The sequence below is a fragment of the Diabrotica virgifera genome, chromosome 6 (genome assembly GCF_917563875.1).
Source record: "Diabrotica virgifera virgifera chromosome 6, PGI_DIABVI_V3a".
Classification (NCBI taxonomy): Eukaryota; Metazoa; Arthropoda; class Insecta; order Coleoptera; family Chrysomelidae; genus Diabrotica; species Diabrotica virgifera.
This window is the reverse complement of record NC_065448.1, coordinates 146,930,214-146,944,810: the sequence shown is the minus strand read 5'-3', so window position 1 is coordinate 146,944,810 and position 14,597 is coordinate 146,930,214. Positions and strand designations below refer to the sequence as shown.

The following is a 14,597-nucleotide window of genomic DNA, read 5'->3' as shown; positions in this document are numbered from 1 at the left end:
ACACACGAGACACTTGCCTTCATAAATCTTCTAGTTATAATACAAAAAGATATAGGTATGGTAGGTGAAAATAGTTTGTTTTGTGGTACATTTTCAAATTGGTGTATTCAACTTGAAATAACAGAGAAACGGTCGATTTTAGGTGTATAATGCTACCAATACCTTTTGTAATGCTTGAAAAGACCTTTAAAATGACCAGTATTAAATGTCCATTACATTAAAACTAAGCGAGATATGCTGCAAACAAAATTGATAAACAATTTATTTTAAGAAAAAATGAGAAGTAATTTTAACCCTCATCCACCAAAATGTAAATGCATCGTTTTCCTTCCACAATACCCTTTATTATAGTGTTATTTCTATGTTCAAAAAGTTGGACGGGTTTAAAATGAATGGTTTTTGAAAAAAAAAGATCAAATTATAGAGCGCATTTTTAAATTTTCTTAAAAATTTTCCTTTTTCTCCATGTATCTTGAAAATGATAAGAGATGCAGTAATGATAAATGAAAAGGAAATGTTTATCTGAAAAAGCTCAACATTTTTGTGTGGTATCTTTTTTTCGTATCTCTTATCTTTTTCGAGTTACATGGAGGAAAAGGAAGATTTTTAAGAAAATTTTAAAATGCGTTCTATAATTTGATCTTATTTTTTTCAAAAACCATTCATTTTAATCCAGTCCAACTTTTTAAACAGAAATAACACTATAATAAAACGTATTGTAGAAGGAAAACGATGTACAGTACAACCTGCCATATCCGGACCTCCCCATATACGGACGGTTCTGCGCCGTCCGGATCTACCGAAATCTACCGAGAAAGGCAGTCCTGCTGTTGGACAACGCACTAACAGAACTAAAAGATGGCGAAATAATGTATTATAGAATCTATAAAACGTGTCTATCGACGAAAGTTATTGACGGCGTTGATTACTGGAATGTATGAAGGAGAAAACGTTACAGAGACTATAAAAGAAGTAGTGGTCTTGATATCCGGATTTTTTCATATCCGGATCGGTCGCCACATTGATCCGGATATGGCAGGTTTGACTGTATTTAAATTCTGATGGATGAGGGGTTAAATATACTTCTCATTTCTTCTTAAAATACATTAGTCATCAACTTTTTTGCAGAATATCTCGCTTAGTTTGAATGTAATCGACATTTAGTATTGCTCATTTTAAAGGTCTTTTCAAGCACTACAAAAGTTACTAGTATCATTATACACCTAAAATCGACAGTTTCTCTGTTATTTCAAGTTGAATACACCGATTTGAGCATGCAGCAAAAAAACAAACTCTTCTTACCTACCATATCCCTCTTTGTATTTTAACTAGAAGATTTATGAACGAACGAATCTCTTTGTTTTTTATAACCTACAGAAATAGTTTATATAGTTTTTTTGTTAGATGCATATTTTTTAAGGTATTCGCAAAAATCCGTCCGAAAGGCGTCATTTTTCAATGAAAATGGCCAATTTTCAACCACGAATAACTCAAAAAGTATTGAGTTCTCAAAAAATTATTATAGAACAGTTTTTGCTTAAAATTAGGTTCTCTAGCCTCTTCCGTGGCTATTTTAACCAAAACAGTTTTCACCCCCGAGAAGGGGTGGGAACCACCCTCAAGATAAAAGCGCACATCGGCATAGGGTAGACTTTGTTTCTTGAGCTATTTCCTACTTACTGTGAAAATATCAAGTAAATCGATGTAGTAGGATGGAATTCGGAGCCAAATACCCTCATTGACTGCCCTAAACGTGTCCCGTAAGGCAGCCGTGTCGTCCACGTCTCCCTCGTAAGATAAATTGGGGTTAATATACATTACCAACATTTTGTTACTATATTAAACGGGGAGTCAAAATATACATATTTTGGTACTGCTATAAAATTCTTTAGAACGTGAATTGATTTATTACTCTGCGTAATTTTTTATACCTACTTTACTAATTTAAAATACAAATTAATACTCACTTCACAAGTATTTGCGAATCTATTACGGTATTAAGCTGGAGTTGTTCGTAATTGTATTTCTCATCGGTAGCATGTTGATCAATAATAAACAAATCGTCGTTTAATTTCGTGATTATAAACCCTTTGTTAAACTGACCTATTACAACCATATCTCTAAAGTCTGACTTACTAATTTGTTTCTGCAGCTCTTCTTCTGCACTTTTGTTCTGTTCGGATTTAATTTCAGATCTGAATTTTACTTTAATACTTTCTTTTGAAGTATGATCAGCTATTTCTTTGCATTTTTTTATTTCGTCCAAGGTTATATTAAATGCTTTAGACCTTCTTTGAATGCCATTCACCGGTTGATCAAGACTTACTACGATATTGTCTACTATACAATCACTAGCGTTTGAACTCTGATCACCATCATCATTTTTTTCTTCTTTGGTAAGCTTACAAGCGATTTCAATAAGTTCGTCCAACTTCTCTTGAGATTCGTCTAAAATATTCTTGTCTACTTTAAAACCAATACCGTTACTTACACTTCCTTTATCTTTGGGCTTAGCTGCAAAATCTTTTATTGAAACTTTAGACTTTTCGGAGCTTTCGTCAGTCTTTGACCGTTTTTTAAAACGTTCTGTAATACTTCCTTGTTTTATCGAACTATCAGTCAGACTTCTCTTGACACCCTTATCTGCTGGTGTGAATACAGAAAGATTTAAATTTTGCAATTTATAGGTAGAGGGAAACTGTTTACAAACTGCCAATAATGAAGACTTTATTGCAGCTAATAAAAGTTTCTCGTTTTCCAAAAAAACTTGTCTTTTATCTGGAGTTATGTTGACGTCCACAAATATCGACTTTGTAGAAATATTTAAATACACAAACGGATACTGATGAGAATTGTAAGATTTATATACCTCGTTAACTAACTTCATAATTTTGGAAGGCTCACAAGGTCTGGAATTTATATAATAAAATTGTCGATCATTAGCACTTCTACCAGAGCCGTGGATAACGCTAGAAATTAAAAACTCTAAATCAAACGGTAAAGGTTCATCTAGAAATTGTTTTATTCCAAATTCTGTTAGAATCTCCTCTGTTGGAGGGACCAGTGTTACGTCTATTAATGATGATATCTGTTTGGAACCAAAAACGTTTATAATATTGTCTCGAATTGTATCTTTGCCATCGGTAGCTACAACTGTGTTCTTTGAACCAGAAGAGAGAGTATTTGTACACGTGAATCTAGAAAAAATAGCTACGATTAATAATATATTATGCAACGAGCATTTAATGATGGTCATTATGATGCGAGTATGACCAATAAGAAACAAGCCGCGAAGAGGCGAGTTTCGTATAGAATACTAGCATCATAATGATCATTAAAATTGTTCAACTATAGGGGGCTTAGTGTCATAAACTCATTCTCAAGACTTTATGGAAAAATAATAAAAAATAAAATTGAAAAGGAGATGACAGATGTAGAAGAACAAAATGGCTTTCGTGCAGGCAGATCCTGTATAGACAGCATATTTTCTCTAAAGCAGGTTATTGAGAAAAGATTAGCCCACAACCTTTCCAGCCATGTAGTCTTTATAGATCTGACAAAGGCATACGATAGTGTACCACTTTCAATGCTCTGGGTAGCAATGGAAAAACAAGGGATAAGCAAAAAAATATACAAGCAGTACAACAGCTTTACAAAAATATGACGGTAAACATTTAAACTGGAAACAAATTAACGAGAGAAATTCCAATTAGTAAGGGTCTCTAAAGCAAGGCTGTTGCATAGCACCTACACTCTTTAAAATATGTTTAAATGAGGCACTCTCACTGTGGAGAAGAAAGTGCTGCAATATGGGCATCCCAATCGATGACGATATATTGTACACAATATAGTTCGCTGACGACCAAGCTATTCTAGCTGAAGACGAGATTGATATAGACTATATGCTCAGAAAACTGGAAGAGGTGTACACTAAGTGAGGCCTTACAATTAATATAGAAAAACCCGAATACTTAGTTGTAGGAGAGATATCAGCAAGCCTACAAATTGAAATGGTAACTATAAACCCAACCGAAACTTTCAAATACTTAGGAGTCCAAATAACTTCAAAAGCAGGGAGTAACGACGAAATACATTCTAGGATTAGCCAAGCAAGATCAGCCACCAGACAGCTACACGGACTATTATGGAATAATAAAATAACAAAAGAAAATAAAAGAAGAATATATAAAACAATAATAGAAAGTATTGGGTTGTACAGCGCCGAACTTTGGGAAATAAACCAAAGAAATAAATCAAAAATTAAGGCCATGGAAATGAACTATTGGAGACGATGTTGCCGGTTCACTAGACTTGATAGAGTGGGAAACGAGGATATTAGGAGAGAAATGGAAATCGATCTAGATATAATAGACACAATCGAAGCCAAAAGACTCAACTGGTATGGACACCTTCAGAGAATGCCTGAAAGTAGATGGCCAAAAAAATAGAAAAATGGACTCCACTCACAAGAAGAAAACGGGGTAGACCAAGACGATCCTGGAGAGAAGATGTCGAAGATGCAATGACCGCCAGAGATCTAAAAACTGAAGATTGCTTCGACAGAAAACGCTGGAAATTAGGATGCGAGAAGCGGCGCCAGCTGTAGAAGACTCGCGTATTATATATATGATCATTAAATGCAAGTTTCAAATGCATCAAAAAAAATATATTGAAATTTATTTATTTTATACTTAACACAAATTAAGTTTTAGTAATTAAGTAATATGATTAAATTAATAATTATTTTGTTGATGCATTTTAATTTTGAATATTACAATTATTAAAATTAATTGGAGGTTAAATTTTCAAGAATACATGTGGCTGTATCAAAGCCACAATTAGGTATTAAACTGAATAAATAAAAATTATTAAAAATTTAATATTAAAATGAATTTGAGGTTAAATTTTCAATAATCCTATGCATTTGGCTTGACTTTTAACTATTTAGAATGGGAAATAAGCCACAATATTATTAAAAAATGATTTTTATTAACGTTTCGACGCCCAAATCGGGTGCCGTTGTCAAAATACAAAATACTATTGATATATATATATATATATATATATATATATATATATATATATATATATATATATATATATATATATATATATATATATATATATATTATATCAATAGTATTTTGTATTTTGACAACGGCACCCGATTTGGTTGTCGAAACGTTAATAAAAATCATTTTTTAATAATATTGTGGCTTATTTCCCATTCTAAATAGTTAAAATTGTAAAAATGCCACAAGAAAATAGCTTCAGAACAACATTTGGCTTGACATTGCTCATTGTGCATGTGCCACATTCCAGACAGAATTGGTTAAACATCTATTCGTATTGGTTATCGCAATATGGTCTATTGGTTAAAAATCTGTATCGTAATGAAAATCTGTATCATAATGAAGCCCATGAGCCCAGAGCACGCAAAATAGAATTATATTTTGTTGACATCACAAAATAGAATTGCATAATGGGAGAATCGACAGATGCTCGGTAACGTGACGTCACTAAAATAGAATTCTATTTTGCGTGCTTCCACTAATTGTGAAATCGTAATTTATATGTATTAGGTATGGGAATAGAAAAAAGTTGTTATTGATAGACCGTTGGATATAGAGAATCACAAAAAAATTTACTGGATTTTACGGGATGTTAAAGTTACCTACAAAAAACCGATTTTTTAAATATTGTTCTAAAACGGTTTAAAACTTTTTTTTATAAATTTATATCTATTATTATATCTATTATTTGTTAGCATGCTACGACCAATAAAACCGAAGTAGTGTAAATAAAACCGAATTTTTTAATATTGCTCCAAAATGGACTAAATTTTTTTTTAGAAAATTTGTAAATTTTGGTAGGTTTTACTATTTTCCTCCACTGTTGCCGGTCTTATAAAGTTATCTCCCACTGTTGTACTTTTACATTTTGCATTGATCTTTTATTACTGCATCCTTCCATCTTTTTTTTGGGCGACCAAATGATCTTCTGCCACCGGGCCTTTCTAAAAATGTTACATTGAGGAATCTTTTATCACTAGATCTTAGGACATGTCCCACTCATTTTATTAGGTTTGTCTTAATGTAACGTATACTATGTTTTTTATCTCCCTATAGTGTCTGGATTTTCTGGTTATCTTCTTCTCCATTTCCCTGTTGTGTCATCTACAAGACCTAATCTATCTATCTATCTAGTTAGCCTTCTTTGGTCCATCTTTGGACATAGGCCTCCCCAATCCTTTTCCATTCTTCTCTGTCTGTCGCTACAGTTATCCACCTAGAGCCCACGTGCTTCTTGACATAATCTGCCCATCTCATTTGTGGCCTTCCTCTGCTTCGTTTATATTCCCACGGTCTCCAATTTATGAGAATTTTATTCCATCGGTCTTCTTTTTGTCTTATAGTGTGTCCGGAAAATCTCCATTTCAACTTTGCAACTTCTTGTCTACATCCCTAACTGTGTTTTTCTCTCTTATCCACTCGTTTCTCTTTTTATCCATTAATTGTTGATTTTTTTTAATGGAACACCCAGTATATTTTTTTGTAAATTGAAAGAAAGGTCTTTCACCTATCCAGCGATATAAAGTTTTTCAAAATCGGTTGTCAAATCACTGAGTAATTAATTTTTAAAATGAGACGTGCAACATGGATATCACATAACTTAATATCAATTTATGTGATTTCCACATTGCATCTCTCACTTTAAAAATTAATTGCTCAGTCATTTGACAACCGATTTTATAAATTTTTACATCGCTGGATAGGTAAATAAACGTTTTTCCAAGTTTTTAGGTAAATGACGATTTTTTATAACGCTTTTAAATCAAAAATGGCGGATTTTTGAAAAAAAAAACGTTGTTGACTTTTTTATTAAAACATCCAGTATACTTTTTTGTAACTTGAAAAAATGGTCATTTACCTATCCATCGATATAAAAATTTTTAAAATCAGTTGTCAAATGACTGAGCAATTAATTTTTAAAATGAGAGATGCAATGTGGAAATCACATAACATAATATCAATTTGCTTAGATATGTTATTTAGGTATGTGATATCCACGTTGCCCCTCTCATTTTAAAAATTAATTACTCAGTGATTTGACAACCGATTTTGAAAAACTTTATATCGCTGGATAGGTGAATGACCTTTCTTTCAATTTACAGAAAAATATACTGGGTATTTCATTAAAAAAAGTCAACAACGTTTTTTTTCAAAAATCCGCCATTTTTTTTCGTATTTGAAAGCGATATAAAAAATATAATCCATTCAGACAAAACTTTTGCTAAAATAAAACATTTAAGCGAAAACCGCATTTTTCTATGTTGAGCCGTTTAGAAGTTATAGGCAGTTAAAATGGGGGAAAATATAAGTGGACACCCGGTATTTCCCAAGAAAACTACAATGAAAGCGCAAACAGAAATGGCCCCTAGTCCCCGGCAGTTCTTAGATGATCAAGGGATGCGAAGAATCCCCGGGAGGAATAATTTAAATATTTTGAATACAAATGTTAAGATTGCAACATGGAACGTTAGAAGTCTGTTCGAAACAGGAAAACTCGCAAATGCATGCCACGAGATGAAACGTTTAGGATTGCAGATATTGGGTTTGAGTGAAGTTAGATGGCCAGGTTCAGGTAAAGTTAAAACCATGAACAAAACTTTCTATTACTCTGGTAATAATGATCCGGCTCATCGTAACGGAGTTGGAATAATTTTAGAAGACAAATACAACCATGCCGTCACAAACTTTGTGCCATTTTCGGACCGATGTCTACTTATTCAACTATCCGGAAAGCCAGTAAATATTAACATCATTCAGACTTATGCCCCTACGACAGATAAACCCATGGAAGAGCTAGAAGCGTGGTATGCTGATGTAGAAAAACTTATAAAGATGACCAAAAAAACGAGACCTAACATTTATCTTAGGTGACTTTAACGCTAAGTTAGGTAGAGGAAAGGTATCTGGATTGATTGGAGATTTCGGACTTGGAGTGCGGAACGACAGGGGAGAGAGAATGACCGAATTCTGCCAACAACACAACATGGTAGTGACAAATACGTGGTTTAAATTACATCCTCGCAGATTATACACTTGGACTTCACCACAACACAATGAAAACAGAATAATCCGTAACCAAATAGATTATATATTGGTCAACAAAAGATATCACAACGCTATCATCAATGCAAAAACATATCCTGGAGCTGACATCAATTCTGATCACAATACTGTTGTTGTAAAAGTGCGCGCAAGATGGAAAATAATAAAGAAAAAAAAACCTCAACACAAACTAGACATCCGATTATTGAAAAACGACACTATACAACACACAGTAAATAAAGAATTGAATAAAAATTTAGGAAATATTGACCACAACAGAATTACCGAGTCCGATGACATAAACGTTCTTTGGAAAACTATTAAAGAACAAATGAACAATGCAATAGAAAAACATCTAAAAGTATCATTCAGAAATAACAAACAGGAATGGATGACAGATGAGATTTTACAATTAATGGACAAACGAAGAGAATCTAAAGGAAAAGATGATCAGGATGGAGAATACAAAAGACTAAATAGAATAATTCGCGTCGAAATAGAAGAACTGCAACAAAAGCATGATTTTTTTAATTTACATAAAAAGGTAAAAGAGTTTACATCAACTACCAAGCGAACAACTTTTCACACCATGCTGAACACGGATTGCAAACTGCTAGAATCAACGGAAGATAAACTGAAAGAGTGGGAAAACTATATTAAAATTCTGTTTCATGACATACGAGAAGAACCAATATTGGAAAACAACGAAGGGCCAGCAATTCTGAAATCTGAAATTATAAATGCAATTAACCAACTCAAAACAAATAAAAGCCCAGGTCCAGATGGAATATACCCAGAAACGTTGAAACTAATCAGTGAAGAAAATATCGAAACATTTGTCCTTATATTCAATCGCATTTATAATACAGGTAAAATACCCCAAGACTGGCTAGAGTCAATATTCATCCCACTACCAAAAAAGCCAAATCCACAACACTGCAATGAGTTCCGTCTGATAAGCCTTATGAGTCATGCAGTAAAAGTCCTGTTAAAAGTCGTACATAATCGTATCTATAGAAAGTGCGAAACAATCATCGGAGACGATCAGTTTGGATTCAGAGCCGGCATGGGAACGAGAGAAGCCCTCTTCAATTTACTAGTTCTCGCACAAAAATGCTACGACCAACAGAAAGATATATTTATATGCTTTATAGACTTCGAAAAAGCATTTGATAGAGTAAGACACGACCTACTATTAGAACGTTTGCAAGAAGTCGGTTTAGATGAAAGAGACATCAATTTACTGAAGAACTTGTACTGGAACCAAAACGCCAGAGTTAGGATCGAGGGTTCCATATCCGCAGAAGTAGAAATTAGGAGAGGAGTTAGACAGGGATGTGTTCCGTCGCCTCTGCTGTTTAATCTTTACTCCGAGTTTCTATTTAAAGAGGCACTGGAGGACTCCAAGGATGGAGTCAAGGTGAATGGCATAAATATCAACAGCATCAGATACGCCGATGATACGGTGTTGATCGCGGATTCCGACTTGGGTCTACAACGACTCATCGACAAGATCAACTCGACCTGTGAGCAGTTTGGTATGAAAATAAACATTAAAAAAACCAAAGTGATGTCAATCCGAAAAAACCAAAACGTACCTCAACGTTGCACAATAAATGGGCACATTTTAGAACAAGTCAATAGATTTAAGTACTTGGGATGTTGGATCGATAGCAGCTTAAATCCTGATCTAGAAATAAGATCGAGAATAGAACAGGCCAGAAAATCTTTCGAAAAAATCAAAAAACTGCTTTGTGATTCTCGAACAAATCCCGAAATTCGACTACGTTTATCCAAATGCTACGTCTGGTCGACTCTTCTCTATGCAGTTGAGACATGGACCCTTAAAACATCAACCATAAATAAGTTAGAGGCCTTTGAAATGTGGATCTACCGGAGAATTCTTAAAATTTCGTGGACATCGCATACCTCAAACGAAGAAGTGCTGCATAGAATAGGCAAGGCAAGAGAACTTTTCAACGCAGTGAAAGTCAGAAAAACATCATACCTGGGCCACATACTGAGAAATAATAAGTACCAATATGCTCAACTTATAGTGAAAGGAAAGATCTCAGAAATATCCGACAGTGGACAGGGCTAAATTTTAAACAGCTAATAAGAACAGCTGAAGACAGAGAAGAGTTTGCAATTGTAGTAGCCAACCTCCATTGAGGAGACGGCACTTTAAGAAGAAGAATTCTCTCCATTGCAGAATTATCTCCACATCGTTTTTAAGTAATTGTCCACCTCATCTTTTATAAATTTCGAGTTATTGATCCTATTGCCTTTGATTGCATTTAGCTCTCTGTAAAACTGTTAAGACTAACCGGTTCTGTTTCTTCACAAGTTGTTGTATTCGCATTTCTAAAAATTGTTGTTCTTTTTTCTAAAGAGTGTCCTAATTATATTGTAGTCTTCTCTGTTCTCTTCTGTAGGTTTTGTTTGTAAGTCTAATCTTTTATTGTTTTCCTGTTGTAAGCTTTGTTTATATTCCTGGTCGAACCATTGTTTTTTCTTGTTTTTCTCTCTTTTCCTATGGTTTCTGCTGGTTATTTTTATTTTGTTTCTTATCACTTATCCCATTAGATAAAATCGTACTTAATAGAGAATATAGGCATGCAGTATTTGTAAAACTTTAAAAGAGTTTAACTATAAAGATAACTCTTTTACCCACTTAGCTTCCATTCGTCGTGGTAGTCAGACGTGTGTAGGAAAGAAGCTTGTTTTTTAAAACCGGTGTCTATAAATTAGATATTTAAATAAATATTTTGTGAACTTTAAAAGTAAATTAATTACACCAAATAAAAAAGCGAAATCGGAATAAAAACATTAAAAAGTTATGAGTGCAGTTAGCGGGGGCGACGCCCCCGATAAAAATGTTTTAGAAACACAAATGGATACAGAACATGCAACATCTTCAAAGGAGGAGCTATTAGGATTCCAAAATCTTGTTCCAGTTACACAGATAAGTACCACAAAACTTGTTAATAATAAACCCATTATCGATAATGACTTTGCTAATGTACACACTTCAATAACAAATAACATTAACAAAGAAGTAGGAACAAAAAGGGAGGAATTTCTTTACCGACAAAACGACCTAGGACCTTTTTACGCGTATTTAGAAAATAATTCACCCGATTTTAAAGGCAGATTAAACGCGTTAAGGATAGGTGACATTATTATCACAAATTTTAAAGAAATTGATGAAAAAATTGTAAGCATTGACGCAGTAGGAAGAAATAAAATACGTATAAAATTTAAAGATTATAAATCGGCTAACTATATCATATCTAAAAAAAATGAAGCAATATTTATAAAAAATAATCTAGACATATACATTCCTAAGTTTCTTTTAGTTAGACAGGGCGTAATAAAAGATATTTCCACAGAATTTTCAGTAGAGTATGTTAAAAACAGAATAAAAATGTACGATTTACACTGTAAATTTGAAGTCCTTCAAGTCACAAGATTAAATCGAAGACAAGTAGATGAAAACGGTACTCAATACATTCCAACAAAAACATGCGTAGTTAGTTTTAAGTCACAAGTGCTACCAAAATATATAACAATCAACAAGGTACTAAAGGAAGTCGAACCATACAAACAAAAGGTGCTATTATGCTTTAATTGTCTTCGATTTGGACATACAGGTGGGCAGTGTAAGAGCAAGGCTAGGTGCGATAAATGTCAAGAATCCCACAACTCAAAAGATTGTAAAAAGACCGATCTCACTCCAAAATGTTTTAACTGTTCGGGGGATCATTTTACTACAAATTTAAGCGCGTGTCAAGAATTTCAGCGTCAAAAACTTATTAAAGACGCTATGTCTTCCAATAATATTAGTTATCAAGACGCAAACAAACAGTTCCCCAGAAACTCCTATGCAAAAGTAACATCCATAAATACGGAACAAACTACAAACCTCTCCTGCCTCAAAACTTTCCCTCCATTAAATCCCAATAATTATACACCCACCCAATTCCCATCAAATCCAATTAACAAAATGTCAACCAATAATATATTCTACAATAATAATTCAAATAGTACAAATTCTCGAACATTCAAAAGACAGAGACCAAATAGTCCAGATCCAACATTAATTTTGCATAATGAAATTATATCTTCCCCTAGATCTCAATTACCTACGGGAGGAATATTAGACAGCATTAACTATAAGGGAAATATTAATAATAATCCAGTTGCATCTCCTTCAGACTTGAGCATGATAAATTCAATATTAGAATTAGTTATAGAAATTGTCACAAAAGTTTTAGTAACAAAAAGTATAAACATAAATAAGGAAGAACTCGAAAACTTAGTCAAATTAACTATAAATGGAAACACGTCATCACATTCTCAGACCTCAACCATGCAATAAATATCCTTCAATGGAACTGCCGCTCGGCAGTTTCTAATAAAAATAACTTAGAATATCTACTAGATAGGGGCAACTACTCTGTTGCACTTCTATCGGAAACATGGTTTAAAGCAGAAAAATACTATAATTTTAAAGGCTTCAACAATATTCGCTGTGACCGGGACGACGGGTACGGCGGCTCTGCCATTTTATTAAAATCAGACTTAATATACCAAGAAGTCTCAATTCCAACTACAATCAACTTTGAGCATACTTGTATCTCGGTAAATTTTCCATATATACATAAAAAAATTTACTTTGTTTCAGTATACCTTAAACCGAGAACTAGAATATCATTACAACAGTGGATTAACTTTTTGGAACAAATTCCAAAACCATTCATAATTGGGGGCGACTTTAACGCACATAGTTTGGCATGGAACGATGGATATGACGATATCTATGGCAAAATTCTTTTGGAAGCTATCGAACAATGCAACCTAGTAATTATAAACGACGGATCACCTACATTAGCAAACAATAAGAAGTCAGCTGTAGACTTGACCCTCTGTACACAGGATCTGACACAACTAATTACGTGGTGTACTTTAGAAGAACCTTATGGCTCTAATCACTTACCAATACACATACAATTTGGAAGGAATATCCCACCTGCGCAAATTAAACAGACAAAACATAATATATGGAGACTCAAGGCTGCTAATTGGGATGTATACACCGCTACCCTTGAAGCAACAGAACCAAAATCATCACTAATGGGCATTATCGACAATATTAACAAAGCTGCCGACAAAGCAATTCCGTTACGAAAATCAAACGCACAAAATAGAAATCATTGCTCAAAGGACTGGTGGAACGAAACCTGTAACATAGCTGCTAAAGCAAGAAAACAAGCTTTCTTAACCTACACACAGGCTCCAAATCTTAATAATCTAACAGAATATAAAAGACTTGATGCAGTAGCTAAAAAAACTTTTAAAGAAACTAAGAAAAAAAGTTGGATAAATTACTGCCAAAATCTAAATCAAAATACACCAATTAAAGAAGTGTGGAACAAAGTAAACCGATATAAAAACCGAAAACAAGCGAATAAACCCCTAATGGACCCCAAAGAAGACTGGATAAGCGAATTCCACACAAAAATCTCACCTCCATGGGTCGAAAACAACATTACTCAACAAATAGCTACTGTAAATAGGAACACTTCTCTCCTACAATCGTTATTTCAATTATGGGAACTCGATCATTGCATTAAATCAACAAATAATAAATCTCCCGGGGCGGATAACATTTCATATAATATGTTGCATAAAATGCCCTTAGACCATAAGAAAGCCCTGTTGGAATTGTTCAATTCGATTTGGATAAATAGGATTCCTTTTCCACCGATGTGGAAAGAATACATCATAGTACCTATCAAAAAACCTGGAAAACAGAATGGAAATGCAGATTCATATAGACCCATAGCTTTATCATCGTGTATATTTAAAACCATGGAAAGAATGATAAAGAACAGGCTTGAATATTGGCTAGAAAATGAAAAAATATTACCTGACTCACAATATGCTTTTAGAAAGGGAAGATCTTCCTTGGAACCCCTAACGATACTAGTAAATGACATCTATCTAGGATTCACACACAAATACAGCACTTTGGCCACATTTTTGGATATAACTTCAGCATATGATAATGTTCAAATAAATATACTAGAAGAGAAGCTCATTAATATTGGTCTACCAACCTCCTTTGCCAACTTCATAAAATCAGCTTACTCTAATCGATCAGTTTCCTTAAAGATAAATCAAGAAATTTCGGAATCAAGAATATGTAGATCTGGATTACCACAAGGTAGTATCCTGAGCCCAATCCTCTACAGCCTGTACACAATGGATATAGAAAATGTTATATCACAAAAGTCTAAAATTATTCAATACGCTGATGATGTTGTTATTTACACCAGTAGCAAATCAGAGGACAAATGTATAGAAAATATCAACACTGAATTTATAAAAATTCAAAAATACCTAGACAACATGGGACTTTCCATATCCGAGTCCAAAACCAATATATGTATTTTCTCTAGAAACAGAAACAACTATCAA

General features: G+C 33.7%; 1 protein-coding gene across 2 annotated transcripts in view; it reads right to left on the bottom strand.

Annotated features, from left to right (window-relative positions):
* LOC126886924 (mismatch repair endonuclease PMS2) overlaps positions 1 to 14,597 on the bottom strand; it is a 106,235-nt gene that overhangs the window by 55,040 nt on the left and 36,598 nt on the right. For both annotated transcript variants that reach the window (XM_050654086.1, XM_050654087.1), the window contains one exon: positions 1,968 to 3,197. In XM_050654086.1, coding sequence (XP_050510043.1) covers positions 1,968 to 3,197 — 1,230 coding nt within the window. The remainder of the gene's footprint in view (positions 1 to 1,967; positions 3,198 to 14,597) is intronic.